The sequence below is a fragment of the Oncorhynchus kisutch genome, linkage group LG13, assembly GCF_002021735.2.
Source record: "Oncorhynchus kisutch isolate 150728-3 linkage group LG13, Okis_V2, whole genome shotgun sequence".
NCBI classification, from domain to species: domain Eukaryota; kingdom Metazoa; phylum Chordata; class Actinopteri; order Salmoniformes; family Salmonidae; genus Oncorhynchus; species Oncorhynchus kisutch.
In genome coordinates, this window is record NC_034186.2 from 34,397,766 (window position 1) to 34,412,550 (window position 14,785).

At 43.1% G+C, this 14,785-nt stretch overlaps 1 protein-coding gene across 2 annotated transcripts in view; it reads left to right on the top strand.

The window, feature by feature from the left end:
• The window catches only part of sema6bb (sema domain, transmembrane domain (TM), and cytoplasmic domain, (semaphorin) 6Bb), a 133,329-nt gene that overhangs the window by 52,763 nt on the left and 65,781 nt on the right, over nucleotides 1-14,785 (top strand). For both annotated transcript variants that reach the window (XM_031786072.1, XM_031786073.1), the window contains exons 2-3: nucleotides 12,142-12,268; nucleotides 13,329-13,443. In XM_031786072.1, the coding sequence (XP_031641932.1) occupies nucleotides 12,163-12,268; nucleotides 13,329-13,443 (221 nt within the window). In that variant the 5' untranslated portion in view covers nucleotides 12,142-12,162. The remainder of the gene's footprint in view (nucleotides 1-12,141; nucleotides 12,269-13,328; nucleotides 13,444-14,785) is intronic.

Below are 14,785 nucleotides of genomic sequence, written 5' to 3' on the forward strand. Positions count from 1 at the left end.
GAGAAGAGAGAGAGAGAAGAGAGGAGAAGAGAGAGAGAGAGAAGAGAGAGAGAGAGAGAGGAGAGAGAGAGAAGAGAGAGAAGAGAGAGAGGAGAGAGAGAGAGAAGAGAGAGAGAGAGAGAGAGAGGAGAGAAGAGAGAGAGGAGAGAGAGAGAGAGAAGAGAGAGAGAGAGAGAGAGAGAGAGAGAGAGAGAGAGAGAGAGAGAGAGAGAGAGAGAGAGAGAGAGAGAGGAGAGAGAGAGAGAGAGAAGGGATGTGGGGAGCAGATGGACAAATGATCTGCTGAATAAATATGTGTCCAGGATGGTGTCTGATTGTATGTGTAGAGTAGTTAGACTGCCTGCAACAAGGGGCTGTGGTGTGGGATATGATGGCTGTAGAATCTATACACCCCTCCTCTATACCCGTACTCTCCTCTATCAATCTCTGCTTTACCATTGCGTTGTGACTGTCTCAACCGATGAGGGAACAGGATATCCTGCATTTCTATTACATTTAGTGTCTCCAACCAGACTGTCTAAACTGGGAATTGCTTTTAGATATTGTTTTTGATGAAGCGTGAGAGTGAGATTTCTCCTGAGCTGATTTCCTCCTGGAATATGCTGTTACTGCCTGAACTAGATGTGGAAGACAAAAAGAGAAAGAGAGGATTGCTGCGGTTTTCCCATCGACTCTGTTGAGATACTGACCACATTCAAGTTATCTTTGCGTGTTCTGCTAGCCTTGCTGTTGTGTTCTTCTTTCCCGACCATTAGGCAGGCTTCTTCTTATCATGTTCATTTGGTGCTGATGGCCAAACAGTACTGCAGTCAGCAGATTCAGCCAGCTCTACAGTGAGGAAAGGAGAGGAAGGAAAAAAGGAAGCATGAGGACATTTTGTAGATCTAGAAAAACACAATTAGTATACTGAGGTGTCATTCTGAATCCCATAATGTATACAGCCCTTCCTATCTTTCCCCCTCTCTCATTCCCTTCTCCTCCCTCCCTGTCTGTCTTACTTTCCCCTCTGTATCTCTCCCCCTTCTGACATCTCCTGCCCCTCCGAAAAGAAGGGGAGGAGGAATTGCTTACCTTGACAGCTTTGAGGCTCCCTTCCACTCTCCCTCCCCTATCCCTCTGACAGGCTGAGACCCAGACTGTTGTTTCCATAATAAATCCATCTCCCCTCGTGATTCGCAGAGCAAAAGAGCAAATGGCAGCTGGATGAGAACAAGTTGAGATATGAAGTTTCCCTGTATACTGACATATGTAAGACAATACATGGTCATGGGGGAATTTTAGGAGAATAATCACATCAAGGTTTGTTGTGCGTGATGCTGCAAACCTCACATCCATTAAGCAGGTTTCGCTGGAGATGATCTCCCCTCTGTTAGCCTCTTGCCTGGGTTTCTAGACGCTCATAGTGATGGATGCTATGGTATGGCTGTACTCTGCTGTCACTCTCCAACATGTTTTTCTTTTACTTTTACTGTTTGAAGTAGTCCCCCTTGTATTTCCTGATTGATGTGTAGTTTACAATGCTGATCCCTGACCTGCTAATGATAGTTATAAACTGGGCCGGGGGTTAAAGGTCACTCTAATGTCCTGTGTTGTGATGCGTTTATGTCTCTCTGTGACGGAACATGTGTTCATAATGGACGGATAGAATCGATAACAACCTAAAGGTTGAAATGTCATAATAAACACTTTTTATCTGATGAGCTTTTACCAATGGTCGTTACCACTCCCGGAAAGAGTGCTGTTCGGACCCTCCTCACCTTGAGATGATACGACTTAGAAACAGAGGCCCACAATTAAGCTGCAGACTACTCCAGGCATTCTCAGACATTGGCATATTCTTCCTGGCTAGCTCTGCCCCACACACTCCTCATTCCTTCCAGCCCCTCAGTAGTTGTAATGATGATGAGTGAGAAGGTTAATGGGAGTGACATAGGAGATACCGCTACAGTAATACCTGGAGATATAACTCCATTCAGCAACAATAAGCCCAGGTATTACTTTTGTACTCCGCCAGGCACGGCTCTGCAATTCTGTCTGCTCAGTGCTAACCACATACCCTCAACAGTGAGATACTGTATATTCTACTAAGATAAATAGTTGAAGATGATGTTAATCCAGCTATGACCTTCGATTCTTACTCTGCTCTTAACCAGATAAATGCAGAAGATTGATGGCTTGTAACAACAATTAGTAGAAACTAAAGTTCCCAGGTTCTGCTGCTGAGATAAAAAGTGATGTAGCTGTGCTGTAAGAGGCCATGTATACGGAACAAAAATATGAAGTGTTGGTTCCTGAGCTAAAATAAAAGATCCCAGAAAATGTCCATACACACAGAAAGCTTATTGTTTACATCCCTGTTAGTGAGCATTTCTCCTTTGCCAAGATAATCCATCCACCTGACAGGTGTGGCATATCAAGAATCTGATTAAACAGCATGATTATTACACAGGTGCGCGTTGTGCCGGGGACAATAAAGGGCCACTATAGAATGTGCAGTGTGGTCCACAACACAATGCCACAGATGTCTCAAGTTTTGATGGAGCTTGCAATTGGCATGCTGACTGCAGGAATGTCCACTACAGCTGTTGCCAACATCCTTTTAGAGAACTTTGCAGTACGTCCAACCGGCCTCACAACCGCAGACCACGTGTAACCACGCCAGCACAGGACCTCTACATCTGGCTTCTTCAGCTGCAGGATGGTCTGAACCATTTAAACTGTCGGTTTGCACAACCAAAGAATTTCTGCACAAACTGTCAGAAACCGTCTCATCTGCGTGCTCGTCGTCCTCACCAGGGTCTTGACCTGACTGCAGTTCAGCGTCGTAACTGACTTCAGTGGGCAATGCTCACATTCGATGGCCGCTGGCACGCTAGAGAACTGTGTTCTTCACGGATGAATCCCGATTTCATCTGTACTGTGCAGGTATGGCGTCGGGTGGACGAGTGGTTTGCTGATGTCAACATTGTGAACTGAGTGCCCCATGGTGGCGGTGGGGTTATGGTATGGGCAGGCATAATGAACACAATTGCATTTTATCGATGGCAATTTGAATGCCACGACGAGATCTTGAGGCCCGTTGTCGTCCCATTCATCTGCCGCCATCACCTCATGTTTCAGCATGATAATGCACGGCCCCATAGTTCCCACCCCATAAATAAACATAGCTATATTCTGTCACTCATGCATGGGAAATGGCTGTGTCCAAAGATGACACACACTAAGAATTTGTTCAAAGCACCCAGTATGTCTATTGGTGTTACGGTATCTTCTCCACGGTTCCACCCCACAGACCAGCATTTCCAAACCAGGGTTTACTTAGATTTGTGTGTATTAGGTAGTTGTGGAATTGTTCGATTACTTAGTTCGATTACTTAGATTACTTAGATATTACTGCACTGTCGGAACTAGAAGCACAAGCATTTTGCGAATGTGGATCTTTCTTTTCAACTGTTTAAGCTAACAAAATATTATGACCCCATCACTGAAAGATAAGATGTATGTGTCTTCTGTTTCTCTCTACAATGGCCACAAGCCCTCTACAATGCACATTAAAAGATTGGACCAGACCAGGCACTAAATCAACAATGATGTTATTTTCTACACAGAAGAGCATACTGTCAGACTGATTTGTAATAGACTGTTACAGACCCAATTAAAAAAGTCAACACATCACTTTTTTACATGGTGGGGTCGCACATTTTTTGTGGTTGATAAACATGGGGTCATGGGCCAAAAAAGTTTTGGGAACCTCTGCCATAGACCCAAGGTCTAGTGAACGACCCTGTAGTCACATCAGTCTAAATGTAAACAGCTATGTTTTGGTTGAGTGGACTGGATTCCTGCAGTGTTTTTACATGAAGGTGTAAGTGAGCGGCGTGTCCAGGTGGTTTAGTGTTTAGATTTGAGCTGACTGGCTTGTCCCTTGGTAGGAGAAGAAGGCGGGAGGGAGAGAAGGAGGGGAGGTTAAGCGTCCCGGGTCACTGGAGCAGATTTAGGGTGTGTTCAGGAAAGAATCAGTCCAGTCTTGGCTCTGTGCTCTTCCGCTCTCAGCAACTTTCCCAGCCTCCAACCTATGAAAGCATTCCTCACATACTTTGGCTTCACTTTCCATATATCCAACGTGATTCGTTGACTGCTCTCTGCTTTACTCTCTGCCCTTACCTTTTCACATTCGCTTTCTCTCTTTTTCTCACTTTCTCCTCATCCCGTCTCTTCCTTCTCATTATCAGTCTCCTCTCACTTTTATTGCTACTTGAAAAGCGATCCAAACTGGATGAGGCTGTCTGTCATTGATTCTACACACTCCATAAAGCACACCCTCCCCTCTCTGATGTGACAATGAGCCGCTATAAGATCTATGAAGTGGGGCTTGTAGCACACAATATAGGGAATAATTCGTAGTGGGGAAAAGCAGAGTACAGTTTTTCACTGGCTCAGGCTTTTCTGTTCCCTTTTCCCATGTAGGTCTGCTGGATACATTTTTACATTTACAATTTAGTCATTTAGCAGATGCTGTTATCCAGATAGACTTACAGTAGTGAATGCATTCATTTTCATACTTGGGTCGTACTGGTCCCCCTTGGGAATCAAACTCACAACCGCAGCGTTACAAGTGTCATGCTCCACCAACTGAGCCACATGGACCCATTTTAAATAGTGACCCATGGTATTGAGTTGAGATCGCTCGGTTGTACAAATCACAGATAAAGGCACTCTGGTCATTAGTGCTTGTCTTTTTGTACCAGAACTCCGCTATTTACTCCTAGTGGAGATAGTGCTTCTCTTGTCGTGTGATGCCACTGTATAATAAGACACAATCTCCTGCAGCTGAATACTGTAACACACCATAAAATATTTAATTATCATTTATTTTTCAAGGACATGTATAATCTGGGTTTCCTGTCCAATCCAAGGTATGATTTATAGGAGATGTGTCTCAGGGCTATGTATTGGAAGTACTTTCTCAGGAGTGCACATATTAGTGCCATGGTTGTAAGGCAGAGAGAGGAATCCATGGCAACCATAATAAGGAACAAAAGCATTCAAGTATGAGCTGTGCCATATGCATGCTAAGCATCTCAACCCAGAGTATAGGGTTACTCTCTTTGTTTACTCAGAGCCTGATGCTGCATTGCACACATTCGACCCGCTGCCTCCCTGACTCCCTCCCTGCATGCCTGGTCCCTGTTTCCTGCTTTCCTTTCGTCTGTCTGTCAGACCTCTGTTATGCGCTCTATCAGCACAATATCACCCCTCATTAAGAATTTCTAAAGACTTGAGGCGTCATTGATTCTCGCCGTGATTTGTTATCTAAGCCAGTGGTGGCCCCTCGTTGGTCATTCTGAAGATGTCGCCTGTCGCGACCCCTCCGTCTCAGACTCTCAATGATCTGTCTTAATTACTTATTTCGGAAATTACCTGGCTAAATGTCTGTAATTACATTGATCTGGGTCTGTGGGAGTGGACGAATGAATATGTGTGAATCCTGGTGGAGTGGGTGTGGATTGTAGTAAATACAGTATAGCCTACAACTACAGGATGCTGAGGAATCCTTTACAGTAGACTGGGGCTACAGTTAAAGTAAGGGCCACAGACTATAATATAAAGGCTAGCCCTGTTCACTGAATTGACTCCACTGCAGCTATTTGTCATAATTCTGAAAACATTTTGCTCTGGAGCTGTATGCTTCGTTTGGCCCTGGAAGTCTTCCGTATCTGCTTAGCTTGTTGTCCCATGAAATCCTATAGCCCTCAGTTTCTAATTATGCTAATCAAATGCGTGAAACCTGCCATTTAGTCATACATTATTAATAAATAGACACAATGAAATCTCTGGTAATACCGACTTACCACTTCTACTCTTTATTCTCCTCCACATGTATTTCTCTCTCCTCCTCCTCTCTCGTTCCCTCTCTCTCCTCACCTCTGACCTCCTTTCTTCTGCTTGTGACTCTCTCCTCTCTCATCCTCCTCTAATTTTGTGGTTTGGGTGTTGAGCAATTAGTGTTATGTGCCTTCTCTTGTTCTGACATCAATGAGGGGAATTTGAGCAATTCCTTGTTAAGATGAGATATCCTGATAAAGTTGTGTGTGAGTCACCACCTCATTATAATCATGGCTAGATGGCTCTACAATGGCTACTTGTGTGGCTATGCTGAGGAGAGACAGTTAGAGTGTGGGAAGTGTATGAAATCAGTGGCGTCATGCCCATGGGGGGCACAAAGGCATGTGCCCCCTCAGATTGCTCCTGTTTTAAAAATGTTCAGATGTTAAATGACTGACTACACCACCTTTGTGCTCCCTTAGATTGCTCCTGTTTAAAATGTTTCAGATGTTAAAGTAATGACTGCATCAGTGTTTCCTCTGGAAAGATTTGTAGTGGTGGGGGAAAATGTTGAGGAGAGCAGGGTTGTAGAAGGGGTTAGGGATCATTTTTATGTAGAAGTACTGAGAAGCTCAGTTCTGGTGACTTAAAACAACAACAACATTGTACTCCAAAATGAATGGGGAAAAATTATGCTGACACCATCTAAAATATCATATCCACCTCCCAGAATGAGCCCAAATAACATATTGGTCAAATGATTTGGTTAAATTATATAGCCTATGCATGGTCAATATTATCAGATATGCTATTAGCAATAAGCATTATCACCTGTAGCCCAACTGATAGCAGCATAGTGGCTATAAATAAATAGGCAACCCCATGCTTCAGTCTATCTGTATTTACCCTAATGAGCTTATTCATTAGCTGGTTAATTAACTAGTTAGCATCATATTGATTCATTTTATGTCTCAAAAAAACTTGCATAAACTAATTGAATATAATGTAGGCCTATGTGTTAGGGTAACTTGGGGTAAAACGCCAACGTTCCCTGGTTGCCACTACTCTTGCTCAACTAATACATTTAAGTCACAGGCGATTTACCCCAAGTTACCCTACAATTAGTCTTATGTTATCATACCTACAAAATCATGTCACTATCACACATCCCTTAGAGGTCTGGAGAATTTTGTATTGCAAAAACGATTTGAAATGGTCAGATGGCTCCCAGCAGCAATATTTTGAATGGATGTTACATTTCAAGAAGCCTCCACCCACACGCCCATAGAAGGGGTGCTGTATGTTATGTGCGTCACTGCTTTCCCTCCAGTAGTTGTTGCCTATGCTAGTTTCAAGTGCTAGATTTCAAATGATCAAGTGTGGCAGACAGTCTGCGATTTAATATTTACTGAAATTGAAAGTGGATTACGCTGGTAAAGTCAAATGTCACAACACGTTCTAAACCGCTCTGGTGACAAACAGACTTTTTCCCTTGTCTCCATTCGTCCACATGGCAGCTGGCTGCGCTTTGCCAGCACCACAAATATCGTGAAGATTGCCTATTATTATTTTTCTTTCTCAGTGGGAGAACCTATTCAAGTAAATAAATACATGCATGTATTATTTTCTTTAAACAATGTATTATTGGCTAGCTAGCTAGCTGGCTACAGTATGCCACTTTGTAGGCTAACTCAACTGAGCTGCTAGCTAGTTTAGCTGTTTAGCTAAGTGAATTAAATGTCACAGTCTCCAAAGGTATTTGTAGATAACAGCCATGGAAGAGGGTGAAATTGCACCCCAGCTGTCAGTAAAGGGAGAGTCTAGGCTACTGGATAGCCTCGGCAGGTAATTTTGTGGGGTGACATTATTAAAATATTATCGAGTTCCGGTCCCTAGAAGGGAAAACTTTGAGGACAGAGATATAATAGCTACATAATATTCAGTGCTGCCTAATTTGAGCAAAATGAAGCCTGCTTCTTTGATGTTTTCTGTCCTCAGATATGGAACGCTGTGAAAGCCTGTTTGCAGATGAAGAGAGAGGTCCCAAGAGACTAAGGGCATATCTTATGTGCCATTGGTTATATGTGTAGGCCTCCCTATGTTAGCAAATATTGTATAGAAAAATATAGTTAAACATCACACACAATGTATAATGTACAACCCTGCTGGTGGTTGGCTGGGTGTGCAAGGTTCTGTTTCAGCCCAGCAATAACACACCTGATTCAACTTATCAATCTAATGAGTTGTGTGCTCATAAAGTGTGCTACTACTGGGCTGGAATAGAAGTCTGCTCACCCAGTAGATCAGGGATCAGTGGAGCAAAGTTGTTTTTGTTCACATGAAATTATGCTTTAGTAATAATAGGCTACTTGTTACTACTCAATTATCTACATCTGAGTTTAAATTTAGTACATTCTTGCAGACACTCTTATTCAGAGCGACTTACAGGAGCAATTAGGGTTAAGTGCCTTGCTCAAGGGCACATCAACAGTGATGTGATAAAGGGTTGATTATTTGAAGTGAAGTGTTTAAACTTGTTTTAACTCATATTCAAAATGAACTAGTGTCAATGTTGATTGATCACATATCCCAATCCTGCAGTAAAGAACGGAAGGGGTTCTGTCTGTAATGTGCCTGTGTTTCTGTGTTGTTTTTCCTTTTCTTCTAGTTGTAAGATCTCCAATGTGTTTGATTTGATTGTGACTCTCTCAGTATATGAGCGATGTGAATCCCATTTAGCAGCTTATCATATGGCATGCATCACCAATGCCGCCATAGGCCTACAGTATGATTGCATTCTGAAGCAGATAATAGCTAAATCCACACATTGTTTACATGTTCTCAATTTAAAATGATATCAGTAGACAATGTATATGAGGCAAACCGTATACCAGATTTTGTACATGCCTTTTAAGTGCTGACATATCAAATTGTTTTGTGCAAATCCAACCCTTGTAATTTACAGTATGAAAATAAGGAGATGACATTTATGCTATAGGAGGTGATCATTACAGGCAACATTTAGGCTACGGGAGATGATCATTACAGGTAACATTTAGGCTACGGGAGATGATCATTACAGGCAACATTTAGGCTCCGGGAGATGATCATTACAGGCAACATTTAGGCTACGGGAGATGATCATTACAGGCAACATTTAGGCTACGGGAGATGATCATTACAGGCATTAACATTTGACCAGGTTCATTTTATTTGATTCATTTTAGTAATATTGCTTGCAGAATGATTGTAGTTGTTCCCATAGAGCAACAACTGTCTCTCTATGTATCACTGACCCTTGATAAGATAACAACTGGGCTAACATAGCTAACCTTTTAGGTCAATAATATGCTGTTTTTATGAAAATGTTCTCTTTATAATCATGAGAGACATTTAACTAGCTAGTAGTTAGCTAGTTAGTTATACTGTACCTAGGTAGTTTAGCTGACTTTTCAAAAAATAAACTTCATAGTGGCTAGCTACTTCTTGTCCCTCATGCTACAGTATCCTTTAGCCAAATAGCCACTTCAGAAATGTCTAAATATAGATATGGCCAGCATTGTAGACCATTTCTCCCCTCTTGAAATGACAGAAATGCTGAGAACTTATTTTGTCACCAGTGCTTGTTTTGTTGACCTGTTTAGTCCTCACTCTTGCTCCTACGGTACTAATCTGGTGAACACCTTTGGAGCTCCGCTTAAGCAAGGCATTTGTCTGATTTGCCATGTTGCGAGGCATCACTGATTTACACCGGGTTCCTACCCCTCTTTAGTTGATTTCTGCATTGGAACTTCCCCAGGCATCCCCTCTAGGAAAGCCTGGTTTGCGACGAGCCTACCCTACAATTGACACGTGTTACATTCATCCCCACTGTCCCCTGTGCAATCACACCGAATTGCGGAGTGGTAAAGTACTTAACCATGCCTCTGTTAAATACTCTGGGTTTAAAATGGTGCAGTTCGCACATATTTAGGAGTTGAGAAATAAATAAAGTAGGAATGGAAAGCTGGGAACCCCCTCTTTTTAACAAAGGCCGTTAAAACTGCTATTTTCCCCAGGATTGGATTATGAATTGTTGTGCATTGCCTGCTTGTCAGAATGCATGTTTCCCTCCCTACAACTTGAGAGAAATATTTCTCTCTCATAGAACAACACTACAAGCCGACTAGGTAAATGGATAAACTATTCTAATATGGGGTTGTCTTTCTATTCATTACTCTTTTTGTTTGCAGAGGAAAAGTTAATGTGGACTGTTCTAACATCTTCAAAGTGTGCCTCGGTAGAAATATATTTTCATGTTCCATATTTATTTGCCGTGGCGGCAAAGATTTTGCTAATAGTCAGTCCCTCCAGGATTTCGCAAATTTTTTCTGTGATTTCTGCAGCCCAAAATGCTTGATTTTGCGACATGCTCGTTAGCTGTTATTTTTGTTGGAAAATGAGATTGATTTCTGTTCACTGTACTGCCTGTCAGCCATCAACAATCACCCATCATCTTCACACATGAATACGGTGACAGGACAGGGGGAAAAAACTTTGTTGACTTGTGGTTGGATTGGGCCATTTTCCACGGTAACAGTGCAGTAATTGGTCAAAATTGCAAACCTGCTTTTGATTGGACCCTTTTATGCGCTAAATGTGCAGGGATTGGTCAAAATTGCAAGCTCTCGAATAATATGTGCTAATTGGTTGATTTTGCATTGAATAATGTGATCGCTAAATCCTGGAGGGACTGAATAGTGCAGCAACACAACTAAATGACTGCAGCAGAAACACTGTACTAAACTTAATTTTTAAAGACCTGCTCCGGAACTTTGGCGACTATTAAGTAGGCCCAAAATGTGTGTAGTTGTTGGGTTATAATACTATATACCAGTGTGACAGTTGTACTAAACTCCTAAGGCATAAAAGTTCTAATATAATCAAAGGTTATTAAATAATCATTAATTAAATGACAACTGAACAGGTAAAGAGGTATGCTTGATAACCTATGCAGAAAATGCATATAATTAGGCATAATGATTATGGCTATAGATTGCAGGAAAAAATCCATCTTTAAGTACTTCGTGCCCCATCTAAAATAATGGGTGCATGACGCCCCTGTATGAAAGTGCCCTTATTTGCATCTACAGTATGTCATGCAATGTGTTTGTAACCACAGTAAAATATGAAAAGGGTTTTGAATAAAGAAATCCAACCTTGAAGATTCAAATGTAATAATAACTACAGGACTACACCACTGAATATACCCAAGCATTCAATAATTTGTTTGTGCTGTCAGACACTGTGACTGACAGCTTTTTGTTTAGATTTTCAAAGCAAATTATTGTCAGTATAAACAGTAATAATGTAATAAGCTAAAGAAGTGGCATCCTTTTCATTTTTGAATAGTTCATGTTTTGTTCAGGTGACACATTTTTGTTCCGGTGACACATTTTTTGCTAACATCGTCACGCTCAGCTTTTATGTGAAAAGAACAGAAGCGTAATCATCCAGGAAGAGAGGCAGAGATGGATGCAATGATAAGCATGGAGAGTGCTATGACTATTATACATAATAAAGAGCCACTACACAGTGTACTCTACCTCCAGCACGAAGAGTGGCTCTGTTCTGCTCTGCGATGGGGTTTGAGGTTTATGACAACAGTCAATAGCATTCCCCAAGGCTTTCCTCCTAAGTGCAGGAGTAGTTTTCTCGATGGATTGAGTGAGTTAACTTAATTTGGCTATCATTTGTATTTTCATGTGCATCCCATCCCATCCCATCCTCTCCTCATTACTCTGGCTGCTGTAGTACGGCTTCATAAGAGAATACCGGCCGTTTATCAACTGCCAAAGATGTAATAAAGTACGATCTCATCTTAATTTGAGTAAACAGTCGCCTGACACGCCTCACTCCTCACTCTCCCACTTCTCCCTGTCTCTATGTATGCGTCTCTCTTTCTCTTCCTGTCTGTCTGTTTCTCCTTTTTTCTCCTCTCACTCCCTCTCCTGCCTTTTCTCTCTCCACCCCTTCTTCTCTCTCTCTTTCTCTCTCTGTCTCTCCATCTACTGCCCTCTTGTTGTACACCACCCTTCCTCCACTGTGTCTCATGTGTCATTGGGCTCCTGTGGTCTGACTCTAGGCTGACTCTCTGTCCAGCTGTAGGGAGAGATGTTGTGGGAATGCAGATATGGTACCTGCTTTGTCTGGACAGTCAGTCAGTGTGTGTAGTGCATGGTAGTGCACTGTCACACTAGGTGTGTGTGTACTGCTCTGTTACTGTTACGGCTTAATCTGACTGACTGCTCGCTGTCTTTCTCTTCATCTTCACAGACGCTGTATTCTGCTGCCGCCATGTCAACCCTGGCACCACCCTTCTTCCTGCTGTTCTGGCTCCTCCGATTGGCCAGCACTGCGTTTCCGGAGGAACCGGGGCCTCTGAACTTTATCTCCATTGAAGGTAATACCTCTCTCTCATACTCAGCATGTATGGGTTTATTCTCACTCACAGGGTGTACAGCAGGGCTCCCCAACTCGTGGCGGTTTTCTTTGGCCCCAAAAGGTTTCTGAGCCAAAAATATTATTTGTGTATATATATTTTTTGTTTTGCATTTTCATTGTTGGACATAAAAGACTGTAAAAACACCAGGAAATCAGGTCAAAAAGAGTCAGGGCCTCACACGGAAGGTGTGGAGTAGTGTAGGGGTGTAGGTTATGGAAGTAGGGTTAGAGTCTCATGCAGGGTGTAGCTTGTAAGAGCGAGGTCAGGGATGACATGCATGGGTTGAGGAGTAGGGCAGTCAGTGAGTTGTGTGGGTGTGAGGTCAGAGTCGGGATTGAGGTCAGACTGCTCCCACAGACGGCCAGACTCTGAGCCTCCTCCAGACCAGAACAGAGCTGACTATGATTGATCACAGCTCAATAGTGTCTTCCAAACACCTCCCAGCTGAATTCAGACCATTCTCAGGCTATCAATGCTAATACGTAGGACCAGAAGGGTCTCTGAAGTCCTGCGTGATTAGGGCAGATAGTGGGCCTCAGTCTATGCGGCCCACTAATCTACTCATCTGTGATAGGTAGATTAGAGATATGGACAGAATATATTTGGACAGATATGGACAGAATAGATATGGACAGAATAGGGGGAGGACAGGACACAGAAGAAGGAGAAGGATAGGATTTCTTTACTCAGTCTCATATAGAGGCAGCAGTCTAGGCCTTTATCTGGGATGGGTAGATAGGAACAGAGATGGACAGAATAGTGGAAGGACACAGAAAAAGGAGGCGACCAATGAGAGATGGCAGATTCTGTCTCCCATGGTAACCTAGCTGATGTATGGATCTCCCTCCCCTGTGTCCTCCCTCTGCTCTCTTCCCTCTCCGCTCACCCCCCCCCCCCCCCCAGAGAACTACTAACATGATAGGAAGATGATGTAACTCTCTCTTTTTATTTCTCATCCCTCTCTCTTCCTTTTCTCTCTCATCCCTCTCCCTTCCCCTCTCTCTCTCGCTCTAAACAGTGGTTCACCGGTACCCAGTGTTTCTGGGTCGGCCACATCGTTCATCCCTGAGACAGGAGCCACTGCATATTCAGAGAGTCCTCAAGGTGAACCGGACCCTCTACATTGGAGCCAGGTATGTTTCTAGACACAAGCAACCAAATGTATTCAGCCATCTTTTATAACCCTGCATTGTCTGTGTATCCTCAGTCACATATTCAAGTAAATGCAGTAATCTGTGGTGGGTGGGGTCAGACCAGAGGTCACACAGGTTGAGGAAGTCATGTTGTCTGCGCTCTCTAACAATAAAATGCAAATTAATTACTTAAAAATCATACAATGTGATTTTCTGGATTTTTGTTTTAGATTCCGTCTCTCACAGTTGAAGTGTACCTATGGTAAAATTACAGACCTCTACATGCTTTGTAAGTAGGAAAACCTGCAAAATCGGCAGTGTATCAAATACTTGTTCTCCCCACTGTATGTCCATGTAGGGCAGACATATGGTGGTGGTTACAGCAGAGGAGGTAGCTAGGCCATAGACATCCCCAATTAGAAGCCCCATACTGGGTCATGAAATGACCCGATCTATGGCCTTTGGCGTTTCTCTAACCTCAAATCCAGAGGCCTAATAATAAATATGTAAATTCCTGCAGCATTTGGCTCCAGACACTCTGGCTAAAATACTCCCAAAATATGGGAGGGCTATAGTCACTGCTACCTGTCTGACTGCAGGTTAGTGATGAAACGCAACCACATCCAGGGGACACTTTGACACATCTTTTAGTACCGCTGTTACAGGATAGAAAAGGTAAACTAATACCTATGTCTGAGTGAACTGGATGATGTTGAAATCCAATAGCTTGATGTGACGAGAACGCTACCGTTGTAACAACGGTGTATATTTATATATTTCTACATAAGTAGTGGTTAATGGCAGTCTTCGCAGTCCCCGACAGAAAGTGATCTGATTGGAAAGCAGGGGATTTATTTTGCCTGACTGTGTGTGTATGTGTGTGTGTGCACCTGTTTCTGTGATCGTGTGTGTGTTGAGCTGGGCAGCCGAGTGCCAAGCAGTGAGAGATTTAAAAGTGCGACGGCGCCTTTGGGGAGTACCTGTGGGGAGGCCTGCTGATTGGTTGAAAGCTGTAGCAGAGTGGCTAGCCTGATAAGAGGCTCCAGTGAACCCAAATCCTGTCACCATTAGCATAGGTGTTCATACTGCAAGGACTATTAAAGCCCTGCCCGAGCCCCAAGTACTCGTGGGATGCTACCACCGCACTACCACTCTGTCCTCTCCCATTTACTGGCTGATGACAGATGGAGAGAGAGGGAGGGAAAGAGGGGGAGAGAGAGAGAGAGAGAGAGAGAGTACCCACACCTAGTCTCTCTACTGTATTAGCTAACCACGCTCCAGCGTTTTTCTCTCTGTAATTAGATGTGTGGACTCCCCGAACCTGTCGCACAACTCCAGATCC